At 39.7% G+C, this 23,794-nt stretch overlaps 3 protein-coding genes across 3 annotated transcripts; all 3 read right to left on the bottom strand.

Moving 5' to 3' along the window:
* Positions 1 to 1,932: 1,932 nt before the first annotated feature.
* LOC105084159 (histone H2B type 1-C/E/F/G/I) lies at positions 1,933 to 8,128 on the bottom strand. Its single transcript, XM_045509669.2, has one exon. The coding sequence runs from the start codon at positions 3,759 to 3,761 to the stop codon at positions 3,381 to 3,383; it is 381 nt and encodes a 126-aa protein (XP_045365625.1). The 5' UTR covers positions 3,762 to 8,128; the 3' UTR covers positions 1,933 to 3,380.
* A 5,293-nt stretch (positions 8,129 to 13,421) lies between these two features.
* Positions 13,422 to 19,181, bottom strand: LOC105084158 (histone H2B type 1-M). Its single transcript, XM_010974198.3, has 2 exons — positions 18,730 to 19,181; positions 13,422 to 13,820 (listed from the first exon to the last, which is right to left on the bottom strand). Exon 1 carries the CDS (start codon positions 19,117 to 19,119, stop codon positions 18,739 to 18,741), a length of 381 nt encoding a protein of 126 aa, XP_010972500.1. The 5' UTR covers positions 19,120 to 19,181; the 3' UTR covers positions 13,422 to 13,820; positions 18,730 to 18,738.
* An 821-nt stretch (positions 19,182 to 20,002) lies between these two features.
* H1-4 (H1.4 linker histone, cluster member) lies at positions 20,003 to 20,808 on the bottom strand. The gene has a single exon (XM_010974197.3). It carries the CDS (start codon positions 20,722 to 20,724, stop codon positions 20,068 to 20,070), a length of 657 nt encoding a protein of 218 aa, XP_010972499.2. The 5' UTR covers positions 20,725 to 20,808; the 3' UTR covers positions 20,003 to 20,067.
* Positions 20,809 to 23,794: the final 2,986 nt, after the last annotated feature.

Below are 23,794 nucleotides of genomic sequence, written 5' to 3'. Positions count from 1 at the left end.
CCTTAAGCAGTTGTAATCTGGATATTTCAAAGTACTGTCTCCCCTTAGGAGTTTTTAACAGTATGTGGATCATAAGTTCCTTTGAGGATCTGTGTGTGCATATACTTATATGTGTGTGTGTGTGTATAAAACGTATTTCATGGAGCTCATTCAAGTAATTCCCAGGGCTCCATGGATTCCTGTGAACAACTTGGAGTCTAGGATTTTAGAGTCTGAGGTAGAAATCCAAAATTTAGGGCTACAGAGAAAAGGGCAGACCAAATGCATAAAGAACACATCAAACAGCAGTAAATTTGGCACATGTATTTATTCACTGTGTGCAATAGATCTATATATTCTTGACAAGTGAGATGAGTCCTTTACACTGTAACTAGAATGCAAGAAAGATAACCCATTTTGATTCTCAGAGGCGTTAAGGCCCAAGCTGTATCTCATAAGATTTAGGAGTAAATAAAAATAGTGGGGAGTTTATTTTTAGGCTGTTTAAGGCAGAAGTCCGTGAACTGTTTCTTAAGGCTTTCTTTGAACTTACCTTCCATTGCTATTCTTGGTAAATATATAGTAGGGTCTAAATATTTAGTAGTCAGTGTCACTGAGTAAATCATTTGTTCTGTTTACAAGAAACAGTCCCAATATCCCTCTTCAAAGATAAAAAGGAACCGGAAAACTTGTACAGAAGGTAGTTTGTACTCTTTGTGTCTTTGGTTAAGTCACTTAACCTCTCTGTGCATACTTACTCATCTGTAAACTGGAGATAACAGTAGATCCTCTCTGATAGGTTAGGGGGTAAATAACATTAAATGTTTTTAAGCATTTTGGCCAGTACATGCCCTCGAAAATGCTGTGTTTTGACGATTGTTATTATTATTAGTGTTCTTATTTCTCATGACATGAAAGAGGCTCAGAGAAAAGAAACGGCCATTTTTGAACCATGAAGACATACAGTTGAAATTCTGAACTGCCATTTTCTTTGTGATCTGTGGCAAGTTACTAACCACTGTTCCCTTATCTATAATGTAGGAGAAACTTCATGTTTTCGTGAGGACTGAGTGTGACAACATAGGATAATGGGTTTATGTACGTGTTTAAAGAAACATGTTTACATATATTCTTAAGTAGCAAGTGTATTAATGAAAGTTTTTTGGATGCAAACATAACAAAACAATTTCAGGTAATTTAAACAAATTAAAATCTCTTGAAACTTTTTTGTTGACCATGCTTAGGGAAATGCTGAACACTCAGGCCTTTTTCTTTTGTCAGTTTTCCCAACTTCAAGGCAAACAAATCTGCCCTATTTGGGCAGATGTCTGCATCAATGAGATACAGTGGCACAAGAGAAAGGGTATCAACATAATTCTCACACTTTGGGCTCAGCTCTAAGTGGAGGTTTTTCCCCACGGAAGAGGTAATAATCATGAGCCCTGAAGGTGTCCAGATGGTGTGTGGGTTGCCCTTTAGTATCTGTAACCTGAGTTCCCAGTGCTCTCCATTTTCTGTGTCCAAAGCTCTTGTTCTCAGCCTACTAGGCATCACACCAGTTTGAAAAAGTCTTTCTTGAAACCTATTTTCATGCCATGCTGACATTAAATTATTTTAAAAATTTTCAAAATTTTTAAGTCCAGTCCCCTTTTGCCTCTGAATTGCAAACTTACACATCTCTGAATGAAAAATAATGCAAGCCATATCAATAAATGAAGAGCGCTGAAGTCATCAAATCAGCTGCTGCTGCCATCCCACAGTGAATACAAGCAGGCAGCCAGGCCTTGGTAGTTGAAAAACTGTAGAGGTGGAGAAAAAAGAAACCAAAAAAACCCAAACCAAAAAATAAATGAACAAAAACAAAAGAAAAAGTCCTCTGAGGTTGGCTTGGAAAGTTAGGTGAGGGCTGGACAATGAAGGGCCTGTGGCAATAGCACAGAATTTCTAGTTTTGTCAAGTTCGGAACCATCCAATGGCTGTGAAGGAAAGATACAAAGCCAAAAAAACATGGCGAATTTGGCATGAAAATGAAATTCGCTATGGATGAAGGAGTGTCAGTATTACCTCAAACTAAAATCAAGGTGATGAGAAAAGTTGAAATTCTGTTGTAATTTGGGAACCTGAAAAATAAAGACTTGTTTGTGTCTTTATGCTTATTTTATTTATGTTTTTGAGACAATAAATGGGAGACCAGATAGACTGGTCCAGGAGGCTGGTTAGGAATGTTTAAGGACAGTGGTAGCCATTCTTGGGTGGGTTTGATATTTCCATTTATGGGTGATGCAAGCCACCGAACCTTTTCCACCTAACTTCCTGAAGGAAGTCCCTACCTTGAAGTTTCCGGAGAAATGAGGGAAGCGCCCGACTCTATTTCCCAGGATTTAGTCTCTTGGGCATTATGTGGTCACAAACCGTAGGCTTCCAAATCTCAAGAGCTCAGCCCACAACAGTTAAAAGTCATCTCCTACTTCCACGGTGCTTCCTCTCTGAGTTCTGAACCGGCCGTGGGTCCCTCTTTTGTCAAGATCGCTCCACGGTTTCTGAACTGTGCAGGGAAAGGGGAGCTGGAGGCAGGAGAGGGGGATGGGTTCGGAAAAGACTGCAAGTTACAGAAAAGGGTGGTTAGAAAGCTTCAGAGCCGACCTTTATATTATGTGACCACACAGGTGAGCTGAACACTGAAAATTCTGTGAGTTTTGTAGGTTTGCAAAAAGTCTGTGGAGTGAGGAGATGACTGTATTAAAAATTTTTTAAAAATCCAGTGATAAGAGCTTTTTAAAAATTTAGTAAAGTGACTAAAAGGACAGTAAAAATAACTGCTCTTCCGTTACTGGAGAACTACAGCCAATCTACCAGGTTTGTAAAGAATCTTAGATAAAATACTTAGCCAGGACTCGAAAGCCCTAGGCAAAGGGCTAGGGGAGAGAGAAGGAAATAGATCCCACAAAAAAACATGGGCAGGCGGAGGATCCGCAGCATCAGAGAGGAAGTTCCGCTTTTGGATAGCGGGAGATTCAAATGTTGTTCTGACCTATTTGACGCTACAACGTAGTATTTTACCAAAAACAGACCAGTTTCCCGAAGCTCGCTACCAGCCCACAGAGCATCTGTGTAAGTTCCATAAAGGTGACTAAGAAGTCGAAGAGCTGGCCGTTAGTGCTAAGATCCATGTTCGCTTATGCTGATGGGAATCCTCGTACAGGGGACGGTAATCAGAACAATATGCAAGTTTGAACCCCAAGAACCGTTCGCTTTCTAACTGCATTTTTAAGTGCTACCTGTAACAGTAATTGCAAGCCTAGTTTTCAGGAAATACCACTTGCTAGTGCACAGCTACTACTGTGTGAACGTGAAGTGGCTCTGAAAAGAGCCGTTGGGTTTGACTGTACCTATGAACACATTTACTTGGAGCTGGTGTACTTGGTGACGGCCTTAGTGCCCTCGGACACGGCGTGCTTGGCCAGCTCCCCGGGAAGCAGCAGGCGCACGGCCGTCTGGATCTCCCGAGACGTGATGGTCGAGCGCTTGTTGTAGTGCGCCAGGCGTGACGCCTCGCCCGCGATGCGCTCGAAGATGTCGTTGACGAACGAGTTCATGATGCCCATGGCCTTAGACGAGATGCCGGTGTCCGGGTGGACCTGCTTCAGCACCTTGTACACGTACACCGAGTAGCTCTCTTTGCGGCTGCGCTTGCGCTTCTTGCCGTCCTTCTTCTGCGCTTTAGTCACCGCTTTCTTGGAGCCCTTCTTCGGGGCCGGAGCTGACTTCGCCGGTTCAGGCATTTTCGGCTACTGCTCTTTCACAGACAAAATGGTGTCCGCTTTGTAGGACCCTGCCTATTTGTAGGCAGTATTATGCAAATGAGGCCTTAACTCGGCAACTGCTGATTCGTTCATTTGTTAAGAGGTATGCATGCAAAAGATAACTGGGGGAGTGCCCTCCCATTGGCTATCTCCTGAGACAGTTTTCCAGCAATCAGGCCAGCTACTTTAATCTAGTTAAATTATTTTAAAAGTTCTGTAGTTGTTTATAACAATTCAGATTAGTTTGTTAAGGATATAAACTAGATAGCACTCTCTACAGTATTTTGAAATATCAAAAAGGCAGATTTCATAGACTGGTTATCTCTCCGATTTGCAAGGCCTGTTTACAACTCCTAGAAAAGCTGTCACTCTGCCTTTGAATCCAGATTCTAGATTAGTGACAGGGAAAGGAAGAACTGAGAAGAAATAGGCGATCTACGGTAATCGAAAAAATTCCTAAGACAGTGTTTCCAACTATACCAAAAATGTAGAAATATAGCGTGAAAATAAATGTCAAAGTTTAAAGTTACGTAGCTTAAAGGGAGGTAATAAAGGCAAGAATTTCGTAGCCAGTATCGCTGCAGTGCTTCGTATTGGAAACGATCAAATCACACCCAGGTTAGCCACTAAAGCGGATCAGAAATTATTCTTCCTTCTACTTAGTTAAAAACAGAAACAAAAACCCCAGAAAACAACTGAAACGGGAGAACATGGTGATAAATACTTTTATTTACAATTTACTATTATCACTATCAGAAACCGGCTTTTTAGCTAGTTCTTCCATTAACATGTTTCCTTTCTATTGAGACCTGTTTCCCCTGAATTTGATTTAGATGTTTCTAAGACTTTCTATGCTGCCCCACCTTTTGGCTTCCCCTGCTGGCAGTAAATCCAGGGCTGCAAGCTGTACGTGGTAAGCTGGCAAACAAAAAGGGCACAAAGTAATTAATTTGTTTTTCTCACTTTGATATTGAGGAGGAAATCTCCTGAAGACCTATTCACTCTTTTATTTTTACTTTTCCCCAATTTAGCCCGTGTAGCAATGTTTGGAATAATAGCTAACATGCTTTATATGTATTATTTTATTTAATCATAAAACCCTACCTGATTGTTTGTTTGTGTTTGTTTTTTGCCCTCCATTTTATAGAAAAGAAAACCAGAGAACATGAGACAAGGCCTTTTCCCTCAAATCCCATTAACATGTAAATTGTGGAGCCAGGATAATGATTAAAGCAGTCTGGCTTAAATCTGAATCCTTCATAAGACTCCCGCTGGCGTTTGGTGGGCTGTTTTAGGAAAAAAAGAGAAAAGTTTGTTGTGATTTCTTCTAACTTTAGAAGCATGGCAAATAAAGCATTTTTTAAGTGACTGAAGGAGAATGTTAAAATGAAAAAAAAAACGTTGATTCTCTTATATACCTAGTCCATGGAGGAAGAGGAGAGAGAAAAATGAGAAAGAAAATTACAACTAGATTAAAGAAAAAATGGAAAAGGCGGAGAGAGAGAGAAAAAGACTTAGTGGAAAAAGAGGCCGATGGGGAAGAGTGGGGCAAAAAGAGAAATTTATCTGGAGAATGAGACAGTATTTTGGAGAGACAAAATATAGATAATGTAAATCATAGAGAGAAGGATTCAGTGATTGCTATTAGCTTTATCTATTTTTAGTTGATATTAGCTTCACCATATCACCAACTTATTAATTTACTAGTTAAGATTTTGATATATTTCCATTATAGATAAAGTTGAAAGCCACTGATTAAGAGCCAAAGCTGTAGAGTTAAGTCAATACCCAATAATTTTAGGGTCGACGATTTCTCTAAATTTACTCATATTTCAGCCAACCTATGAAATTTCACCCCAAAATTTCTGTTATAATGTCTATGGGAGTGCCCTTTACCATGCTATTATTGCAAAATGAGCATATAATGAAGGTCAAGGTTTGCTGGAAGTCAAATCTTCTACTATCTTGGGCCTCAAGATCGACTGGGAATTGAATCTTTGGCCATCTTGGTGCTCATTGCTGTGTTATTCTTTTAATGGGTGTGCCCTGCCCCCTTCCATCCTGTCTCAAAAGGACCAGGCAACTAATTTAAATGTAGTAACCATGAATAGAGGCTATAACCTCTACACAGGTGAACAGATCTATATAACACTGAAGAGTGGTGAGGACTGACCCAAACTAGAGTGTTCATTCCATACCTACATGAATTTAGTAGAAACACACACAGTGTACAGGGCAGACAAAATAGTCCATGAGCTGTTTTAAATGAAAAAGATTCAGACTTGGTAAGGAGAGGCTATTTTTGAAAGGACTGTTGATAGGAGGTGAAACGGACTACTGCATATGATCTGTAAGCTTCTCTTTGGCTGAAGCCAAAACAGATTTTCTTAGGGAAGAGCAAACAAGACTAAAAAGAATTGAGTATGACATAGGAATGGTAGGATGAAAAAATGGCTTGATTAGATATTAGGAAAACAGATAATGTTTTACCCCGAGTCCAGCCAACTATCAGAAGGGACCCTTAAGGAGGGGTAGTAAAGTGGCTCAGGCTGAGGGTGGGTCAAAGCTCTGGGACCTGGGGGGATAGAGAAAATGTAACTAAATTTTGGTTGACAAAGTATATTGTTTCCATGGATTAGTTCAGGTTATCACTTTTGAGGCAAAGAATGGGAATTTGGGAGGGGTCTGTGTCTGGTTGTGTCCTAGATATACAAGGAGTTGCTGTTGTTTTTTAAATTTATTTTTTTAAATGTAGGTACTGAGGATTGACCCAATGACCTCTTGCACGCTAAGTAGGCACTCTACCACTGAGCTATATACCCTTCCAACCAGGAGTTGTTTTTTTTTTATCTTTTCCAAATCATAGGTGAAAACAGTGCCTCCTTGCAGTAAATTATTTTTGGAATACAAAAAGGGGGAGAATTTCTTTAATAATCACTATTTTCTAGGATCACAAGGCTCAGATTAAAGGTCAATAATGTTAGTTACAACTAAAGACATCTCCTTTAAATCTTGCTGGGTCTGGTTTTTTAAAAAAAGTAAAATATTAAACACATTTGGTTTTATGTTTAGTGTATTATTAAGTGAAATTAATGAAATATAATTATTTATAGAAATATATGTTGGATACCATGAAAATTGTCTGTCTAGGCAAAGCTCCTGAATCCCAATTGTTCTAAACTCCTCTGAGGCAGTGATCATTTGACAAAGAGGTGAAAGGTGTTACCTAGTCCCCAGGATTGTTAATTTTAAAACAAAATTGACTACCACACTCTTTATTAAATAATTTCCCCATATGAATTGTCTCCAGACTCAATAACAGTGATTTCTTCTTTTAGGATTACAAAAAATGTAACTCCAAAATAAGGGTAGATATTAACTCAAATAAAATATATGCTTAGTTATTGTCCTGTATGATTGTGGTCACCTGGAAGTTTTATAGGTTTTCTTTTGTCTCCCTCAGAAAAGTATATGCTAGAGTTCTTGCATAGGTACAGTAGTTTATCTTTTAGATGGTTACATTTTTTTATAAAGCAAAAGAATATGTGTAATAAAAATATGCATTAAAAGTGCTCCTCTTATTTGAATGAAGATAAATTATGCATATATTTATATAATAACAATAAATAAAAAATAAGAATGAGAGGAACACATGCCTGGGGAATGTTTACCGAGAGCAAGTTAGCAATATTAATAGCAGACACATTTTTAAGCTAAAAGTATTAGGGATAGAGAGGGACACTGTAAAAACTTATTTCCAATACAGAAAACAAGATATTCTGGATACAAAGCCATCTTGAAGGAAAACACCTAAAGACCAGATAAAGTACAACAAAACAGTAGCACATCATTGCCCAGCTAAGAAGAAACTGAGAAAATGCCTTGAAATATGCAAAGCAATGAAAAACCTAGGCGCTGAAACCAGAGAGATAAACACACTAGACTGGGTTCTCTGGGGCAACTATTATTATCAAGATTCTGAACTTTGTCAATTAATATCTGCTCCTTGGGGAAGGGGATTCGAAACCCTTAAACTAAACCCAGGACCCTGGAAGAAAGGATAGGTTACAATAAGGTTAATCTAGCAAAGGTTCCCAAGAAGAAAACCTGTCTGTCTCCGCAGAACTCTGGAGGAGGACAGAGGAAATTTGCCACTGGGATTTAACCACTTACATAGAATCTGGGGTTTCAAGGAAAGGGTTGTGAAATTAGTGATGTAGGTTCAGAGCGCCTCCTAGTGCCCTGTGAAGGCAAAGGTAAACCCCTTCAGGAGGGAAGCATCTTGAATTCAAGTTCTCTAGATTCATACAGATTGTGATTTATTTATTCAGCAATTATTTACTGAGCACCTATTACTTACCAGGCACTCTACTAGGAACTTGGGATTACCACGTATAAGCTTATAATAAATGGTAACAAACAGAAGAGGAAAACAGACACTGGAGAGTCAGGCTTTCAGATAAACAGGAGCCTTAGATCCCCTTGCTCTCTCCTAGGAATTTCAGATATTGAAATGATCAGAAACAGTAAGGTAACTATTTACTGAAAGGTTAAAGAAATAAAGATGGAATAATACAATCAAGGAACAAGGGAAAATCTAAGTAGGGTAATCAAAAAATAACAAAACAGAACTTCTAGAAAAAAAAAAAAAACCTACACTCCACGGTGACCAAATAAAGATGTACTGATAAGATGTAACATTCAAGACCTTGTATGCACCTGACCACTCAACCACTACGTAAGGCAATAAATGACAGAATTGGGGGAACTTCAAGTTTATGATTGTAGGGTAAACTTTCAATATACTACTCAAAAATTCACATAACAAGCAAAGAACAATGTGCATGGTTACAGAATATTTGAACAACACAATGAGTAAACTTGATCTATGATTCCTGCACTTAATACGTAGAGAATAAACAATTTTGGAAAGCACATATTTAATCATTTCAAAAATTCAACCTTGGTTTTAGAAAAAGTTACAATAGATACCAAAGAATCAGTTTCATAAACACTGTACTCTTTTTCATCGTCTAATTAAAGAGAAAAAAAAAAGGTTATTTTAAAGATAGTAAAACTAAAACAATCTTCCCATATTACTGGATACTAAAAGCACACCTCTAAATTTCATGGATTAGAATGAATATCATTAAGGGAAACTTATATTCTGAGACAAATATGAATGAGAATAATACATGTGAAAATTGTAGGATGTATCAGAAGTGGTACTGAAATGGAAATATACAATATTAGACGTATGTATGAAGGAAAAGAAACACTAAAGACATATGAAATAGGTATTTATCAAAAAAAAAAAAGCTAGAAAAAGAACAAGAGAATAAATCAAAATAAAGCAGATAAAGTTGGACTTAGAATTCTTAGAATGTGTTGCACTCTTGTGAATGATGCCTGGTTTTTCTATTTCAATTCAAGATAGGTCTCTGCTAATGTATAGAAAGGCCATAATTTTTTATGTGGTTCTCATCTATCCATCAATCCTGTTGAGCTCTATTAGATCTAATTGTTTATAGGTTCTCATGGATTTGTATGTTGACATATTATTCTCAATGTCAATTTTTGAAATTTAAAAGGAACAATTAATTAAATAGAAAAAATGGAGATGATCCATAAATCACAAGCTTGTTCTTTGAAAAGTCTCATGATAATAGGCAAACCTTTAGAAAGACTAGTTAAGGAAAAAAAGTGTGTGGGAGGGAGGGGAAAATAAGTTATAGGAATAAAAAAGGGAAATTAGCTACCAAAAGGTAGATAGAAAGAATCAGGAGAATGCTATGAACAATCTTTAGAAAAAAATTATTCTTAATAGAAAACGATAATTTCAAGAAGAAGAATAGGCTGAGAAAACAAAGTATGATTAAGGAAATATGATGGGGGTTTAAAAATGTATCTTTCCTATATTCTTCAACCCAAAGAATTCCAAGCAAAGTTGGGTTTTATAGGTTTTAGTGAAATTTAAGTAATTGATAATCCCTATTTTACATAAGCTGTTTCAATAGAAAAATAGCTATCCTTTTTTTCTTCTCAAGTTTTATAACTTCACCTAAACTAAACAGGAACAACACACACACAAAGAAACAGATTGAGAGAAAATTATAGCCTCATCTTACTTACAAATTAAAAAAAATAAATAAATAAATCTCTATTTTAAATGTAAACAAATGGAAAGCAAGAGACCAAACTGTTTAAAAAACAATAGTATGTCTTGTAGGGTTTATCCAAGAATGCTTCCATGTGTTTTACATCACAAATTTAAGATATTAATAGATAAAAACTGTTATCATCTCCAAGGATACTGGGAAAGTATTTGCTAGAATATAATGCTCCTTCATCACAAACATTTTTCAACAGACTAGAACGAGAAGTAGTAGCTACTTACTTCATAAGGAGTAGCTACAGTGAGCTTAACATTTAATGGTATAATTTTAGAAGACTCCCCAAAGAGCCAAAAGAAAGACAAAAATTCCGTGGTATCACTCCTATTCTGCATGGCACCAAGGGTTCTGCCAAAACGATGAGACAAGGACTAGAAATGAGAAGGGTAAGAATTCAATAAGAAAAGATGTTATATTTATTCTTTGAAAATAATATGTCATTGTAAAAAATCCAGGAGAAGCTATAAACAATTAGCTCTAATAAGCTCAACAGGGTTGGTGAATAAATGCTCACCACAAAACAATAATTCATGGCCTTTTCTATACATTAGCAAGCAATGATCTATCTAGAATTGAAATAAATAAAACAGACATCATTCACAACAGTACAACACATTCTAAGGATTCTAAGCCCAAGGGAATGTACTGCAGATCTCTAAGAATAAAACTATGAAGTGCTGTTAAAGGATATGAAACAAGACTCACCTAAATTAAGTGATGTATGCTGGACTATTTTTATGTTTGGGGATGTCTCAATATGCTAAAATGTCCATACATTTAAAAATAACCTAAAATTTCAATGTTATGCCACAAAGACTCACTGGATTTTTTGATAAAGCACTGTAAAATTCATGTTGATGAGCAAAAATAGTCAAGATGATTCTTAAAAAACTAACAAAGACAAAACAGAAAAGGAAAAAGATAAAAGGAATAGGTCTTGACTTGGGGTAGGCTTTGTAAGAGGGGTCATCCTAGGCCTTGAGCTGTTACAAAGTATGCTAGTGCAGTATAATAGTGTTCAAGTCTTGTTCAACTTTGTTAAAGGCCAAGTGGAGAAGAGGGCTCAGAGTAGCCTGTCTAGAGTTAAGTGGTTATCTTACCTGCTGTTTTTTGGATTAATTGTTTAGAGGTATCTCAAGATAGTATCTTTAGTGTAATGGTTTTTAGGTCAGGGACCCTGGAGCTAACCAGGCTGGGTTAGAATTCCCTCCGCCATATCTGTATCTATATCTTTCTTTCTTTTTTTGCCGGGGGAGGTTATCATGTTTATTTATTTACTTACTTTTTAATGGAGATACTAGGGATTGAACCCAGGACCTTGCGCATCCTAAGCATGCACCCTACCACTGCGCTATGTACCCTCTGCCATATATTAGCTGGGTAACATTGGGTAAATTATTTTGAACTTTGGGTAATTCATACAAGCAGGTAAAGCTGGGATAACAGTTCACAGATGTTTTATGGGAATTAAACGAGTTAACATCTAGAAAGCACTTGAAAATTTGCCTGGGTGTTTATTTACCATTAAAAAAAATTTTTTTTAACTAAGTAGAAACAACTGAAAACGGGTCCGTGCTACCCGCACTCAAGTCTGCATTATCTGTTGTGGGTCCTGCGCATCTGCCGTTCTGGATCCCTTCCTCCATAAAAATAATAACAAAAAGGATATTATTACTAAAATTATATAAAAATCAAAACATCAATATATTAGAATGTTTCCGTCGACCTAAAAGTTTAGAAGAAATTCAAGTATCTTCGCGAGCCTCTAAAAGTACTCTGGATCGTAGACCCTGTGTCCGCTATGCCTAATGGATGCAGGCTCTGCGTGCATCCACGTATACACGCACTTAATACTCACACAAAGTGCCCGATAAAAGTGCTGACAATAAGCAGAGGTGGTGCAAGGCAGGCCTCCTGGGGATTAGCTATGAAGGAAATGGCAACTCAGAAAAAAGTTGGGAGAGGAGGAGAAAAACCAATGAGGGGGTGAGGAGGGGGGCTGTTGCCTTGCTTCTTGGTCTTCAGACTGCTCGGTTCTGTGTCTTTATCTGCGAATGACCCAGCGCATCGTTCGGACTCTCCGGCGTCCTGTGGTTGCCAGAAGAGAGAGGCTGCGTCGGCAGAGTCTGCGCACTAGCAGGGGCGGCCACAGGGAAACCTCGCGGGTTCAAACTGCAGGCCGGAGTGGAGGAGCGCGAATGGCGTTACCCGGTGTATACGTAGCTTGCGGCTCTGCGGGGAGCGGAGGGACGCGTGGCTGAGCGAGACGCCCCAATGAGGGAGCCGACATTGAGGGGCGTGGCAGGACTGCCCAATGAGGGAGTCGGCGTGTGGGCCTTGGTTACTAGGAGCCGGCAGAGGCGGGGCGTGTAGGGCCCACTTTGTACTTTGCACCCCAGCATGGCCGCACCGGGAGGAGGTACTAATTTTCAGTACTGACTTCCAGTTTAAACCTCAATGTGTTTTTTCGGTTTTGTGCAGCTGTTTGGTAGTATCATCTCAGGGAAACCCCATGTCCTAAAGCACAGTTCTCCAAGTGTTATCCCTGGACCGGCAGCATCAGCATCAGCATCACCTTCATAATTTAGAAATCCAAATGATTGGGTCCTCCTCCAGTTACAGTGAATCAGAACACTGTGACGTGGGGCCCTCAGAGTGATCTCAAAGCGATCTTTTTTAAAAAATCCTTCAGGTGATTTTAGCGTACACTTAAGTTTGAAACTGCTTCAAAATACTGTGTTCCACTTAATTCGGATGTTGAAGTGCAACCGCACAGTGGGCACAGTGGTTATAGTCACTTAATGGTAACCTCAAATGGCTTCTCACTCTGAGACATTTTTGAGCCTCTGTGTGTGTGTGTGTGTGTATGTGTGTGTGTGTGTGTGTGTGTTTAACTGCACGTATTTTTTCTTTTCCCAACATATACACCCCTTCCTTTCCTTTGTTCCAGGCACAGGAATGTCAGGAGATATGCCTTGTTCACTGCCAGGAACAGAAGACCTTGTCACCAGATTACCGTTTACCACTGTGATTGTATCAAAGAAGGAAGGAATGCAGCCCTGCGTCCTATTCCAAGCACTGTTCCTTGGATTTTCACTATAAAACTCCCCACAACTCTTCCCCAAACCAGCTTCGCACTCCTGAGGCAGTAGCCCACTGTGACCCCCTTTGTCTGGCAAAGAAATAAAGCTATTCTTTCCTCTTCCCCAAAATTCTGTGTCTCTGAGCCTTGATTAGATACCAGGGTACAGGAAACAGGATTTGGCAACAGAAGGTGACCTCTCAAATGTCAGCTTAGCTAAACTAACTCGTTTGATTCAAGATTGTTACCAAAGGCAAAATAGCACTTAGGACTTATCTACTGAGAAATTAATACCAAAAAATAAAATGAAAAAATAAATAAATTGTATGTCTAGAAGGGGGAGAGATCTTAGGAGAAGGATTTGAATCAACAATGAATGAAGCATTCCAATTATCCACAGATTTTATTAATTATAGCATCTCATTTACAGATGTCTTGCCATCCTTTCATTCAGGCTTTCCCCAGCAAAGGTAGGTAGTCCACAGTAAGTAATGAATTCCTGTAATTAGGCCTGTAACAGAAGTAAATTCTATTTCTTTAATTCAAATATAAATACAATGAAAAAGCTAAAACACCTTGTTTATGCTCTTCCACTCAGGTAATGATCACCTTTTGATAAATCAATGTGCAGTAAATCAGATGGATAGGATTTGTGTGGGATATACAGACTAATCAATCATCTCAGGCAGATTGGACATCATACTTCATAACTTCTCTAGCCAGATTCTCATTTTCACTTTCTGCTTGCATTCAGTTCTTCTTGCACTCATATCGCTCCCCTGACTGAAGAAATAAAAAAGGTTTATATGTTAGGTGCCATTTTGCCATTAGCACTAATATTTGCTACACAATGAAGAGGGATCTGTTTACATATGCTTGTATAATGTGCTACAAGGAATCTCCCCTCCAGTGTTATGCACACTTTAGTCATTACTAACATGAACAGATAATGACTTAAATCATACTCAGTCAAGAGATATTCCTCAATAATGTAATCTTTGTTCCAAATCCCCCAATTACCCCTCGGGGTAGAATTCAAATAGATCAAAAGCTTATATTCTCTCTCTTAATTTTTGATCTGAAAAGAATTAGCTTCTCTGATTTTCGTTTTAATTTAGTGACTAAGGAAAATACAACTGCCAAGTGCTTACTAAATGTCCATAACTTTTTAAGAGCTTTACACAAATGATCTCTTCTTTAAAAAAAACAAAAAAAAAAAACAAAAAAAAAAACGGTTTCAATTTTTGTTAAACTTTAAAAAATATTTTTTCTTCTTAATTTTTGAGGGCATAATTAGGTTTCTTTGTTTGTTTGTTTGTTTGTTTAATGGAGGTACTGGGGATTGAAACCCACTCTACCACTAAGCAATATACCCTCCCCTCCTTACATAAATTATCTTAGTCCTTAAAATAACTCTAAGTAGTGTATGATTTTTATTCTCCTTTTATAGATGAAGAAAGTGAGACTCAGAAAGGCTGAGTCACTCATTCAGTTGAATATTCTCAAAAATCAGCCCTGTGCTCTATCTTTATTGTTATAGACATATATGTATTTCAATTAATTCATCACATCGTGCTGCAAATACTTACTGAGAGCCTAGTCTGTGTCTGGAACAGCCAAGGTATTACAGAGTCAGTGGTAAAAAATACTAACCCTGCCCCAATGGAGATTAACAGTCTTGACAATGGGAAAGGGAAACAAAAAATAAATTTATGTCAATTAGTACTAAGTATAATGAAGAAGAATGAATAGAGCAAGTTAAAAAATGTGAAGAGAGAGGTGACATTTTACATCTACTGGTCAGAGAACATCTCCCAGATATGATACCATTTTAATCAATTCAGTCAACCGAAAACCCAAGAAATGTGGAGAATATTTCAGTTGTGTTGCAAGTCTTATACCTGGCAAAAATACTAAATATATCATAAGGTCAATCTAGCCATCTCCCTCTTTTCTTTTCCTGCCTCTCTCCCATCACAGTCCGCTATAGGCTTCTCTTTGGTCTCCAGGCCCTTTCTCTCCCTTCTGTAGTAGCAGTCTACTTCTTCCATACTTTTTCTGAGTCCTCAATTTCTCTCACCTTTCTTTTTCTCCCATGATCCTCCTCCTTCTTTTCTTAAAAAATACCCATAATTTGGCTGGGATACTTGTTTTGTATTTATAAAACACAACTTAACATTCACTGTTAAAAACTTAAATAAAATCCTAAAGCATAACTGCTTTACTTTTCTACAATTCCTGTTCTCTGTGCATGGCAGCAGATTTCATCGTTTATGAAAGGGAAAGTCAAGTGCTGTTTTCATGTCAAGAAACTGAGTTTTTTCTTCTATGTAGCACTAAATGCCCACGCCACCAACATGAAGGTGAAGAATACCTACATTCCCCCAATGTTGACCTTCACCCTTCCTAAGTCTTCTTTTCCTGCACCTAGGGTTTGGAGGGCAGTTGGGAGTACAAATCAAGAAGACTGCTGATGCTGTTCATCTGAATAAAGTATGAAAAATTGTCTTCCATCAGAAATCTCATAATCTCTAGGTCCACAGGTGACCTAAATATACAAAACTATGTGATAGTACAATCATAAAAAAGCAAATAGTTGTAGAACTCAAGTTATGGTCACTGATAGATATATAGTTCAAAATTGGAAAAAAAAAAGTCATACTTACATATTTTCTTATGATTATGTTCAGAATTAACCTTATCGAAAGAGGTTTAGCCTTTGCCCTTTGCTGGAAGGTAACTTTTAGGCCCTTGGAATGCATGTTAAGAATATCTTTGTTTACCAGGAGGCCTTGAGCTAATAGGATCATAGGTCCATATTCCACTAATGGACTAGTGGAATAATATCATTCATGTTGGGGGCTTTAGGCCATGCTGTATCTGTACTACCTCCAGAGGAACTGGAGACTCAAGATCAGCCACTCAGGTGGTCGATCGTGTCTACGTGATAAAGGCCTAATAAAATGCTTAGGTGAGTTTCCCTAGTTGGCAATATGCATTATGCTGTCACAAATTGTTGCAGGGAGGTGTTGTTAACGTTCCATAACTCCGCTGGCAAATGACTAGACTCTGCTTCATGTTCTCTTCCCTTTGCTGATTTTGCTTTGTGTCCTTTGGTCTAATAAACACTAACGTTGAGTATAATAGCTTTTGGTGAGTTCTGTGAGTCCTTCTATTAAATTATCTAATCCAAGGGTGGCTTTGGAGAGAACTCTGAACACTGCAGTTGGTGTCAGATGTGAGTGCGGTCTTATGGACTGTTCCTAAGCATTGCACTGTGTCACAATAGTATTAATATTACTGTATAATATTTATTACTCAAAAATTGGGATGAATTTTATCGCCTTCATTGAATGAATTTGGTAGTTCCCATAGAAGCCCATCTGTTTACCTGCCTGTAGATTTGCAAAGAGTGATAAACACTTTTTTGGTTCTTATTGAAAGATAAAGGAATATGAAAGCAGTTAAGTCTAAGCTTCCTTGACAGCCTTACAAACTTGAGGGCTTCAGGAAGTCAAGGACGACCATGTTTCTCTGAATCACCAGTGTCCATATAGATGACTAAGCCAGAGATAGTTAATGATTATCTTTTAAATGAATTGACATGTAAGTACTCTTACCATCATTTATAAATAAAAAACTAGTGCCATGGTACAATTTACTAGGGCATTTTGACACACAAGAATCTCCTTATAAGCTTTCATGACTCAATTCTTTAGATTCTTCTTTAACTCTTAATCAGTTATCTTACACTTTAAACATTGTAATTTTTTTAGTATTTCTCAATCATCAGTTTCAATACCTATATTTTAAATAAATTTTTATGTTAGCTTTTTTCTCATAGTTCATTGCTCTTGGTCATGGTTACTTGTTTCATGGTGTTTCTGGTTAATTTTGGTTGTGAAACTGCTCATTTTTTTTTTTTTTTTTTTGATATTTATCTGTGGAGGCCTAAAATGAAGCTTATTCGAGAGAGGACTTGTATTTGCTTTTACCAGGTGCTCAGGGGCACTAAACCAGTCGGGGTTATCTCTATATTAAATTCTCAGCCTAGGTGCTTTGAATCCCTGTGGTATTAATGCTGAAAGAAATGCGTGTGAACGCTGGCTTATAGGCCAAATTCTCAGTGGTGGAATCTCCTTGTTCAGCACCAAGGGTCAGGGCAGATTTTGCAATCATCTATGGTGAGTGTGTGAGTGTTTATTTCTAGTTCATTTTGGTCTAGTGTCTCAGCTTCAGTGGGAAAGAGTCCTTATCATGCTCCCCACTACGGACAGGCTTCACATAACACTCTAAAAATCAAAGCTCAGGTTTGGGTGAAAGCTAGCTGTGGTGTTTGGGGTTTCCCTGGGTCAAGCACCTGGGAATGAGAGTTCCTTATTTCATAGTGGCTCTTCACAGTGTTTTGTAAATTTAAGTATTATTTTGGATTTTAATTGTCCATCCAAGTACCCACTTGCCCTATTATGGAAAATCTATCCCCGTGATCCAGAGCACCTGTTTAGGGTTCTCACCTTCTCCCAAACCCTAGGGTTTCTAAATTCATTCCTCTCTTAGACAACAACACCCCCTTTCTAAACTCTCCACCTCAACCAGCACTTGCCTCCCTTTCCAGCCTCATCTACTTTGCAGTTTTCTTGGTGACCTCTGACCACTGATTCCTTTCCTCCAGGCCACTCCCTCCCAGCCCCTTTTTCGAGATTGCAGAGATTTAACTTCCCCACAAATCTGTTCCAGCAGCGAACACCCTTAAAGCTATCCTACATCGTGCAGTAAAACCACATTCAGCCAGAAGGGGCTTTTCTTCCCTTTCTACTTCCTCTCCTCCCTCAATGCTCGGGGACATCCGGGAAAGAGGAAACGGTGCTGTAAAGGGGGCGTCAGTCCTGAGTCAAGACATCTTAACGGATTGAGGAGTGGGTTTCTGTCTTGTAACCCTGAGGACCTTAAATCTGAATGCTACCGAAGGACTATAAATTGATTAGGACTTTCAGAGAATGAAAGTATAGTAACTGACAAGATTGACTGGAAGGCGTGTCAAAGAAGGCTTCCCGTTCTTCTCCCTCGGTGCCTTTAGGATGGAGCACAGGCTCCTTCCCCACCTCCCCCACCCGCTGCTCAGAGCCTCCAGCGAAAATTGGACCAATTTTCAAGAAAGCAAACCAGAAAACCCTTTATAATTATTTCTGTGATAACTCACATTGTCTTCAGCCTTTTTTTGTTCAGAAACACATGTCTATATACTTAGAAAAAGAGAAGAAAAACGGAAAAGAAAAACTGAGCAGAATGAAGTAGTCAGAGCATGCTTTTGTGCTCTGAGTAAGCGGTGATCGCCAAATCCGGGATCAAAGGCAGGATCAACTTGCAGACCTACACACGGAAAGGAAAGCTGTACACTTGAAATGGCATTTTCAGTGTAAGTTAGTATCTGGCTATGTGATACTACATAATTTATAGTTCTATGGGACTGTACTTGCCCGTAGTGAGCGCGCAGTTTATGGCACGTTGTCTAGGTTTCCTACAATTACTTCCTCCATAAGTACATTAAAACATTAAAGAATGGTAGTGGACCTTAGAATTTGGCAGGACAAATCTGAAAAATCGCCTTTGGAATAAAAGGATACAACTCATTTACTGAAAACATGCATGGCTCTTAAAAGAGCCCTTGAGATTAGGTGTAAAAAACGCTTACTTGGCAAGTTTACTTGGAGCTGGTGTACTTGGTGACGGCCTTGGTGCCCTCGGACACGGCGTGCTTGGCCAGCTCCCCGGGCAGCAGCAGGCGCACGGCCGTCTGGATCTCCCGAGACGTGATGGTCGAGCGCTTGTTGTAATGCGCCAGGCGCGATGCCTCGCCCGCGATGCGCTCGAAGATGTCGTTGACAAACGAGTTCATGATGCCCATGGCCTTGGACGAGATGCCGGTGTCCGGGTGGACCTGCTTCAGCACCTTGTACACGTACACGGAGTAGCTCTCCTTGCGGCTGCGCTTGCGCTTCTTGCCGTCCTTCTTCTGCGCCTTGGTCACCGCCTTCTTCGAGCCCTTTTTAGGAGCCGGAGCGGACTTGGTCGGTTCAGGCATTGCGGCGCTGTAAGTTACAACAACACTAACACCTGGAGAAATGATCACCCACCACAAGGCCACATTTATTTATAGATGTGGTATTCAAATAAGGCTAATAAGATTTCGTTCGTGATTGGATTAATGTTATTGTGGCGTCACAAATGAGAATGTAAATGATACTTGCAGGTCTACCTTTTCATTGGTTGTTTCGTTTCTTTGCTTTACCCAATCAGAGGGCGTAGACTAGACTACCCATAGCTAGTACAAATAGACTTTGAGATCTTAAGCTGTTTCTGAAATGAAGGCAAGCAGACAAAACTGAATTGCTTGCCAGTTTTGTTTGTAGCCGGTGGCAACTGCTTTGTTATCTAGTATTTCCTGCGTTGATTCTGGGTACCGGCACATAGGGGCCATGTTGACGTTCAGCTGGGGCGGGTGGTCAAGGCTGTGGTTTGTTAAGCGCTTTGTCTGGCTTCCAGGTGCTAACAATTCGGAACCAACACCTTCGCCGTGCCGAGTTAGTCACCCTCTCAAAGCACTGCTTAATCTTCTCTAAAGTCCTAGTTCACTTTTGCTACAGGTAAAGTTACATTTGGGTAACTCGTCTAACAGTATAGTGACGGAAAAGGCGGAAACGAGGGCACTTTTGAAGGCGACATTAACTGCTACCGACTCCCTATCCTTTTTCTCAAGAGTTCCGGAGGCCGAAACAAGGTATAATGCTCAACTCCGTTTCCCCATACATCGACGCTGAGAACCGCTCTTTAAAAAGCGCCTGCATATTCTAGGAGGCGCGGAGTTTTAAGCACCTCGCATCCCAATCCCCGAAGGCCCGCCCATCACTGTCATCCTCCCAGCCACGCCCCCTTCCAGTGTGCAACAGCTCTTTTCCTGAGATCGGTGGGTGGCTCTGAAAAGAGCCTTTGGGTTGTGTTGAGCTTCGAAGCAGTTGGCCAAAGGAACTTCCTACTTCTTCTTGGCTGCCGCCTTCTTTGGCTTGGCTGCCTTGGGCTTGGCGGTCTTTGGTTTTGCCGCCTTAGGTTTCACCGCTTTGGCCTTCGCTGGACTCTTGGGTGCTTTCTTAGGCTTGGCTGCTTTTGCCTTTTTCGGGCTCTTTGCTTTTTTGGCTCCTGCAGCCGCAGCAGGCTTCTTCGCCTTCTTTGGGGTCTTCTTGGCGCTCTTCTTAGGGGTGGCTGCTCCAGTCGCCTTCTTGGGCTTCTTAGCTCCTGCGGGCTTCTTGGGTTTGGCCGCGCCCGCCTTCTTGGCCTTAGGCTTGGCTTCACCAGTAGCTGCCTTCTTGTTGAGCTTGAAAGAACCTGAGGCGCCAGTGCCCTTGGTCTGAACCAGGGTGCCCTTGCTTACCAGGCTCTTAAGACCCAACTTGATGCGGCTGTTGTTCTTCTCCACGTCGTAGCCGGCAGCCGCTAGCGCCTTCTTGAGCGCAGCCAAGGATACGCCACTGCGCTCCTTGGAAGCGGCGACAGCCTTGGTGATGAGCTCGGACACTGGGGGCCCAGACGCTTTACGCTTCGCTGCACCTGCAGACTTACGGGCCTTTTTCTTCACTGGCGTTTTCTCGGCAGGGGCCGGAGCAGCTGGTGCGGCGGGCGCAGTCTCGGACATGTTGAAGACAAGCGTGGGGAGAACAATTCGAGCCGGAAGCAGAGGCACTGGCCGGGACTCGGGCCGCGACGCTGCGCCCGCCCGTTTATATAGGGCGGAGCTGCGCCGTGATTGGTGCGCTGTCCAGCCCGCCTCGCTGGCAGCCTCAGAGTGTCCTCTCGGATCCCGAGTTGTGTTTGTTACACCTCAAAAAATGCCAAAAATATCAAAATTCTCTACACCGAATTGCCCGATTTTTCTCAGAAAATAATCCCCGAAGCCTCAGGATTCACACAGGTCTCAAATTAGGAGGAAAGCACAAAACCTTATGCCAAAAACCAGCAATATTTCCCGCCGTGCTCGTCAAATTTCAACTCAGAGAAACAAAACTTTCTATTTTCTTCGTAAATTATAAACCGATCTTTAACTCTGCAGTTTTCTGACCTCTCAAGTATGATTCTCCAAGTGGTTAGGTTCTTATATGTCCAAAAACCATGTCACTGACATTAAGATTTTTATTACAAATCTGCGCTTAAGTGATGGAAGTAACACAGGCTCCTCGGAGAGTCCTGACTATTGAGCCGAGGGCATTTGAGTTCATCAAACTGGTTTAGTTTAATGCTAAACAGATTATTGACCATATGGGGTTAAATTTTGGACCCCTGGGACATCAATCTATGCAGCCATCGTTTTATTTCTGTCTACTGCATCAGGGTTTTTAAACAATTCCTTAGGATAATTCTTTTCCTTTCTGTTCCCAAGGGTTGGGGGCGGGGCTGTTGCTTCTCTTCCTCTGGACAACTGCTCCATGAGTTTAGATACATTGAATTCAAGATATTTGGAAAAGGAGGGGGTCCAAAATAGTCAGGGCACACAGATGGAAAATGATTAATTTTCAAATAACATGAAGATGTCCACAAAGTCACTGGAAGTGGAGGCGCACTTTGAAGTATTTGTCTGCTGTCTTACTGAATTCTTCTGGCTTGTGCTTCAGGATCAAATAGTATTATACTTTTTAGAAATGAAATTCAAGTGTTGATCATAAGAAGGAACTAAATGAGTAATACAGAGTATAACATATCTATTTCCATTACTAGAGAAACCCAGACTCTCCTATCACTAAATAACAGATGAATGACTACTCCACATAGCAAATATGGCTTCAGTCTTGAAGACTATGGCCCTATGCTTCCCAGAGCTCCACAAAAAAAGAAAACAAGTTACGTGTAGGATTGAATGAAAAGTTCAGATTTCTATTTTAGAAGCCGAGCTTTGGAAGACCATCCAAATTAAGTTCTTGTCCTATGAAGTCATCCTTTGCAAGTTCTCTGAAAATAGTGGTTTTGTTTAGGTAGTACACATTGGCAATCAACAAAGAATACATGTTGGCAATGAAAACTCAACAAAGGAAATTATTCCTGGAAACTGGTCTGGATGGGATTCTCTTTTAAAACTGCAAGCCATTTGAAATAAAATACAATTTTAGCTGGTGCTATAAGGTGGTATGATACAATTCTGTGGGTGTGGCTGATTGTAACATAGCATTGGATATCACATTAAGTTTAGTTCCATTGCCTCAAATCTTCTCCATACACAACAGTCTCTACTATTGCAATAAATGAGAATATATATCTTTGATACAACATTAATAAAATATTTCACAGTCTCATTTAAAATAATGCTGAATCTGGTATAAAAGAAGTGTAAATTATCTTTTGTAAAGCCTTAATGTGTAAACATTTTTAAAGTAATTTTTGCATGCTAGTGAAAAATAAATATATCCTTTGTATATATTAAAATAAAAAGAGAGGGGATAAGGTTCCAAAACAGACCAATTGATGGTTGCTAAGGAAACTGATTTTGTGGACACTTGATCCTAGAGTAGTGGGGTTATATTCATTTTCAATAACAAACAAAGCCACTCCCCTAAATAGTTGAAATTTTCTGAATACATTGAAGTTTCCTCTTAAATGCCTTGCTTTATTCTATGTATTCCATACTACTTCTGACTTGGCGCTATTTAGCTCTTTAAATTCTGTGTTCTTGTAACTCATGCTCATCTCCTACAGAGCATGGTGTTTTCTACAAATAAAACTATGACAGACTTAAAGAAAACATTGAGGATCTGCCACTATTACATCAAGCATTTATTTGAAATAAGAATAACAACAGAAGTTTCCATTTCTCTGATGATCTGTCAGCTATATCAGAACTATTTAGGGTGTTCGTATGTGTTTGTTTGTTTGTTTTAATGGAGATACCGCAATTTGAACCCAGGACCTTACACGTGCGCTCTACCATTGAGCTATATCCATCTCCCTGTACATGGGTTTCAAATGTAGATTCCAAAGTCTTTCACCAGATGATTGTGAATGGATAACTTCAGGGAGTCTCAGAATCTGAATATTTAACAAGGTCCTCAGGTGTCTCTGATGCCAGCCAGTTCTGCGAACCACTGCCATTCTTACTTGGATCTGACCAACAGGTCAAAAGTATTTCCTGTCATGAGTATTCCTGTGGATTTCTGAATTGCCTGCAAGACCTTCAAAGAGAAGTCCGTGCTGGATATGACCACAGGTTGGGAAGATGGGGGCAGCAACACTATAATCCTCACTTCCTTGGATTCACAACCGACGGGGCAGTAGAGTGGGCTGGAGAAGAAGAAAGAAGAGTAACTGAAAAGGATCCTCTGCAATGTTATTCTCCATCTATAGCAGATGGATTGGACCTTGGCTGCCTGTGAACCACCAGAATTCCCCAGTACAGATCCCCACTTCTTGTCACATTTTATTATTCTTAATAAAAATTACGTTTTCCATTTATTGGCTGCTGGACTATGTGCTACCTGCATTCTTACTCAGCAAAAAGTAAGATAGAGATATACTCTTATCCTGCTAGATGGTATACCCATTTTATATACAAGGAAATGGATTTACATAGGTTAAGAAATTCTCCTGTGAAGACTATTGGTAAGATGTGCATTCAAGATTCCAGCTCACATCTGTCTGACTTCAAAGTACATGCTCTTAACGAACAGTGTTTTTCTGGTTGCAGTTCTGAATGATCATTAAAGGCTGTGAAATCAATTTTG

The sequence above is a fragment of the Camelus bactrianus genome, chromosome 20 (genome assembly GCF_048773025.1).
Source record: "Camelus bactrianus isolate YW-2024 breed Bactrian camel chromosome 20, ASM4877302v1, whole genome shotgun sequence".
Classification (NCBI taxonomy): Eukaryota; Metazoa; Chordata; class Mammalia; order Artiodactyla; family Camelidae; genus Camelus; species Camelus bactrianus.
This window is presented reverse-complemented; position numbering and strand designations above follow the sequence as displayed.

Excerpts from the sequence above, each read along its gene's own strand:
- LOC105084159 (XM_045509669.2), bottom strand. The coding sequence starts at position 3,761 with ATGCCTGAACCGGCGAAGTCAGCTCCGGCCCCGAAGAAGGGCTCCAAG.
- H1-4 (XM_010974197.3), bottom strand. The coding sequence starts at position 20,724 with ATGTCCGAGACTGCGCCCGCCGCACCAGCTGCTCCGGCCCCTGCCGAG.
- LOC105084158 (XM_010974198.3), bottom strand. The coding sequence starts at position 19,119 with ATGCCTGAACCGACCAAGTCCGCTCCGGCTCCTAAAAAGGGCTCGAAG.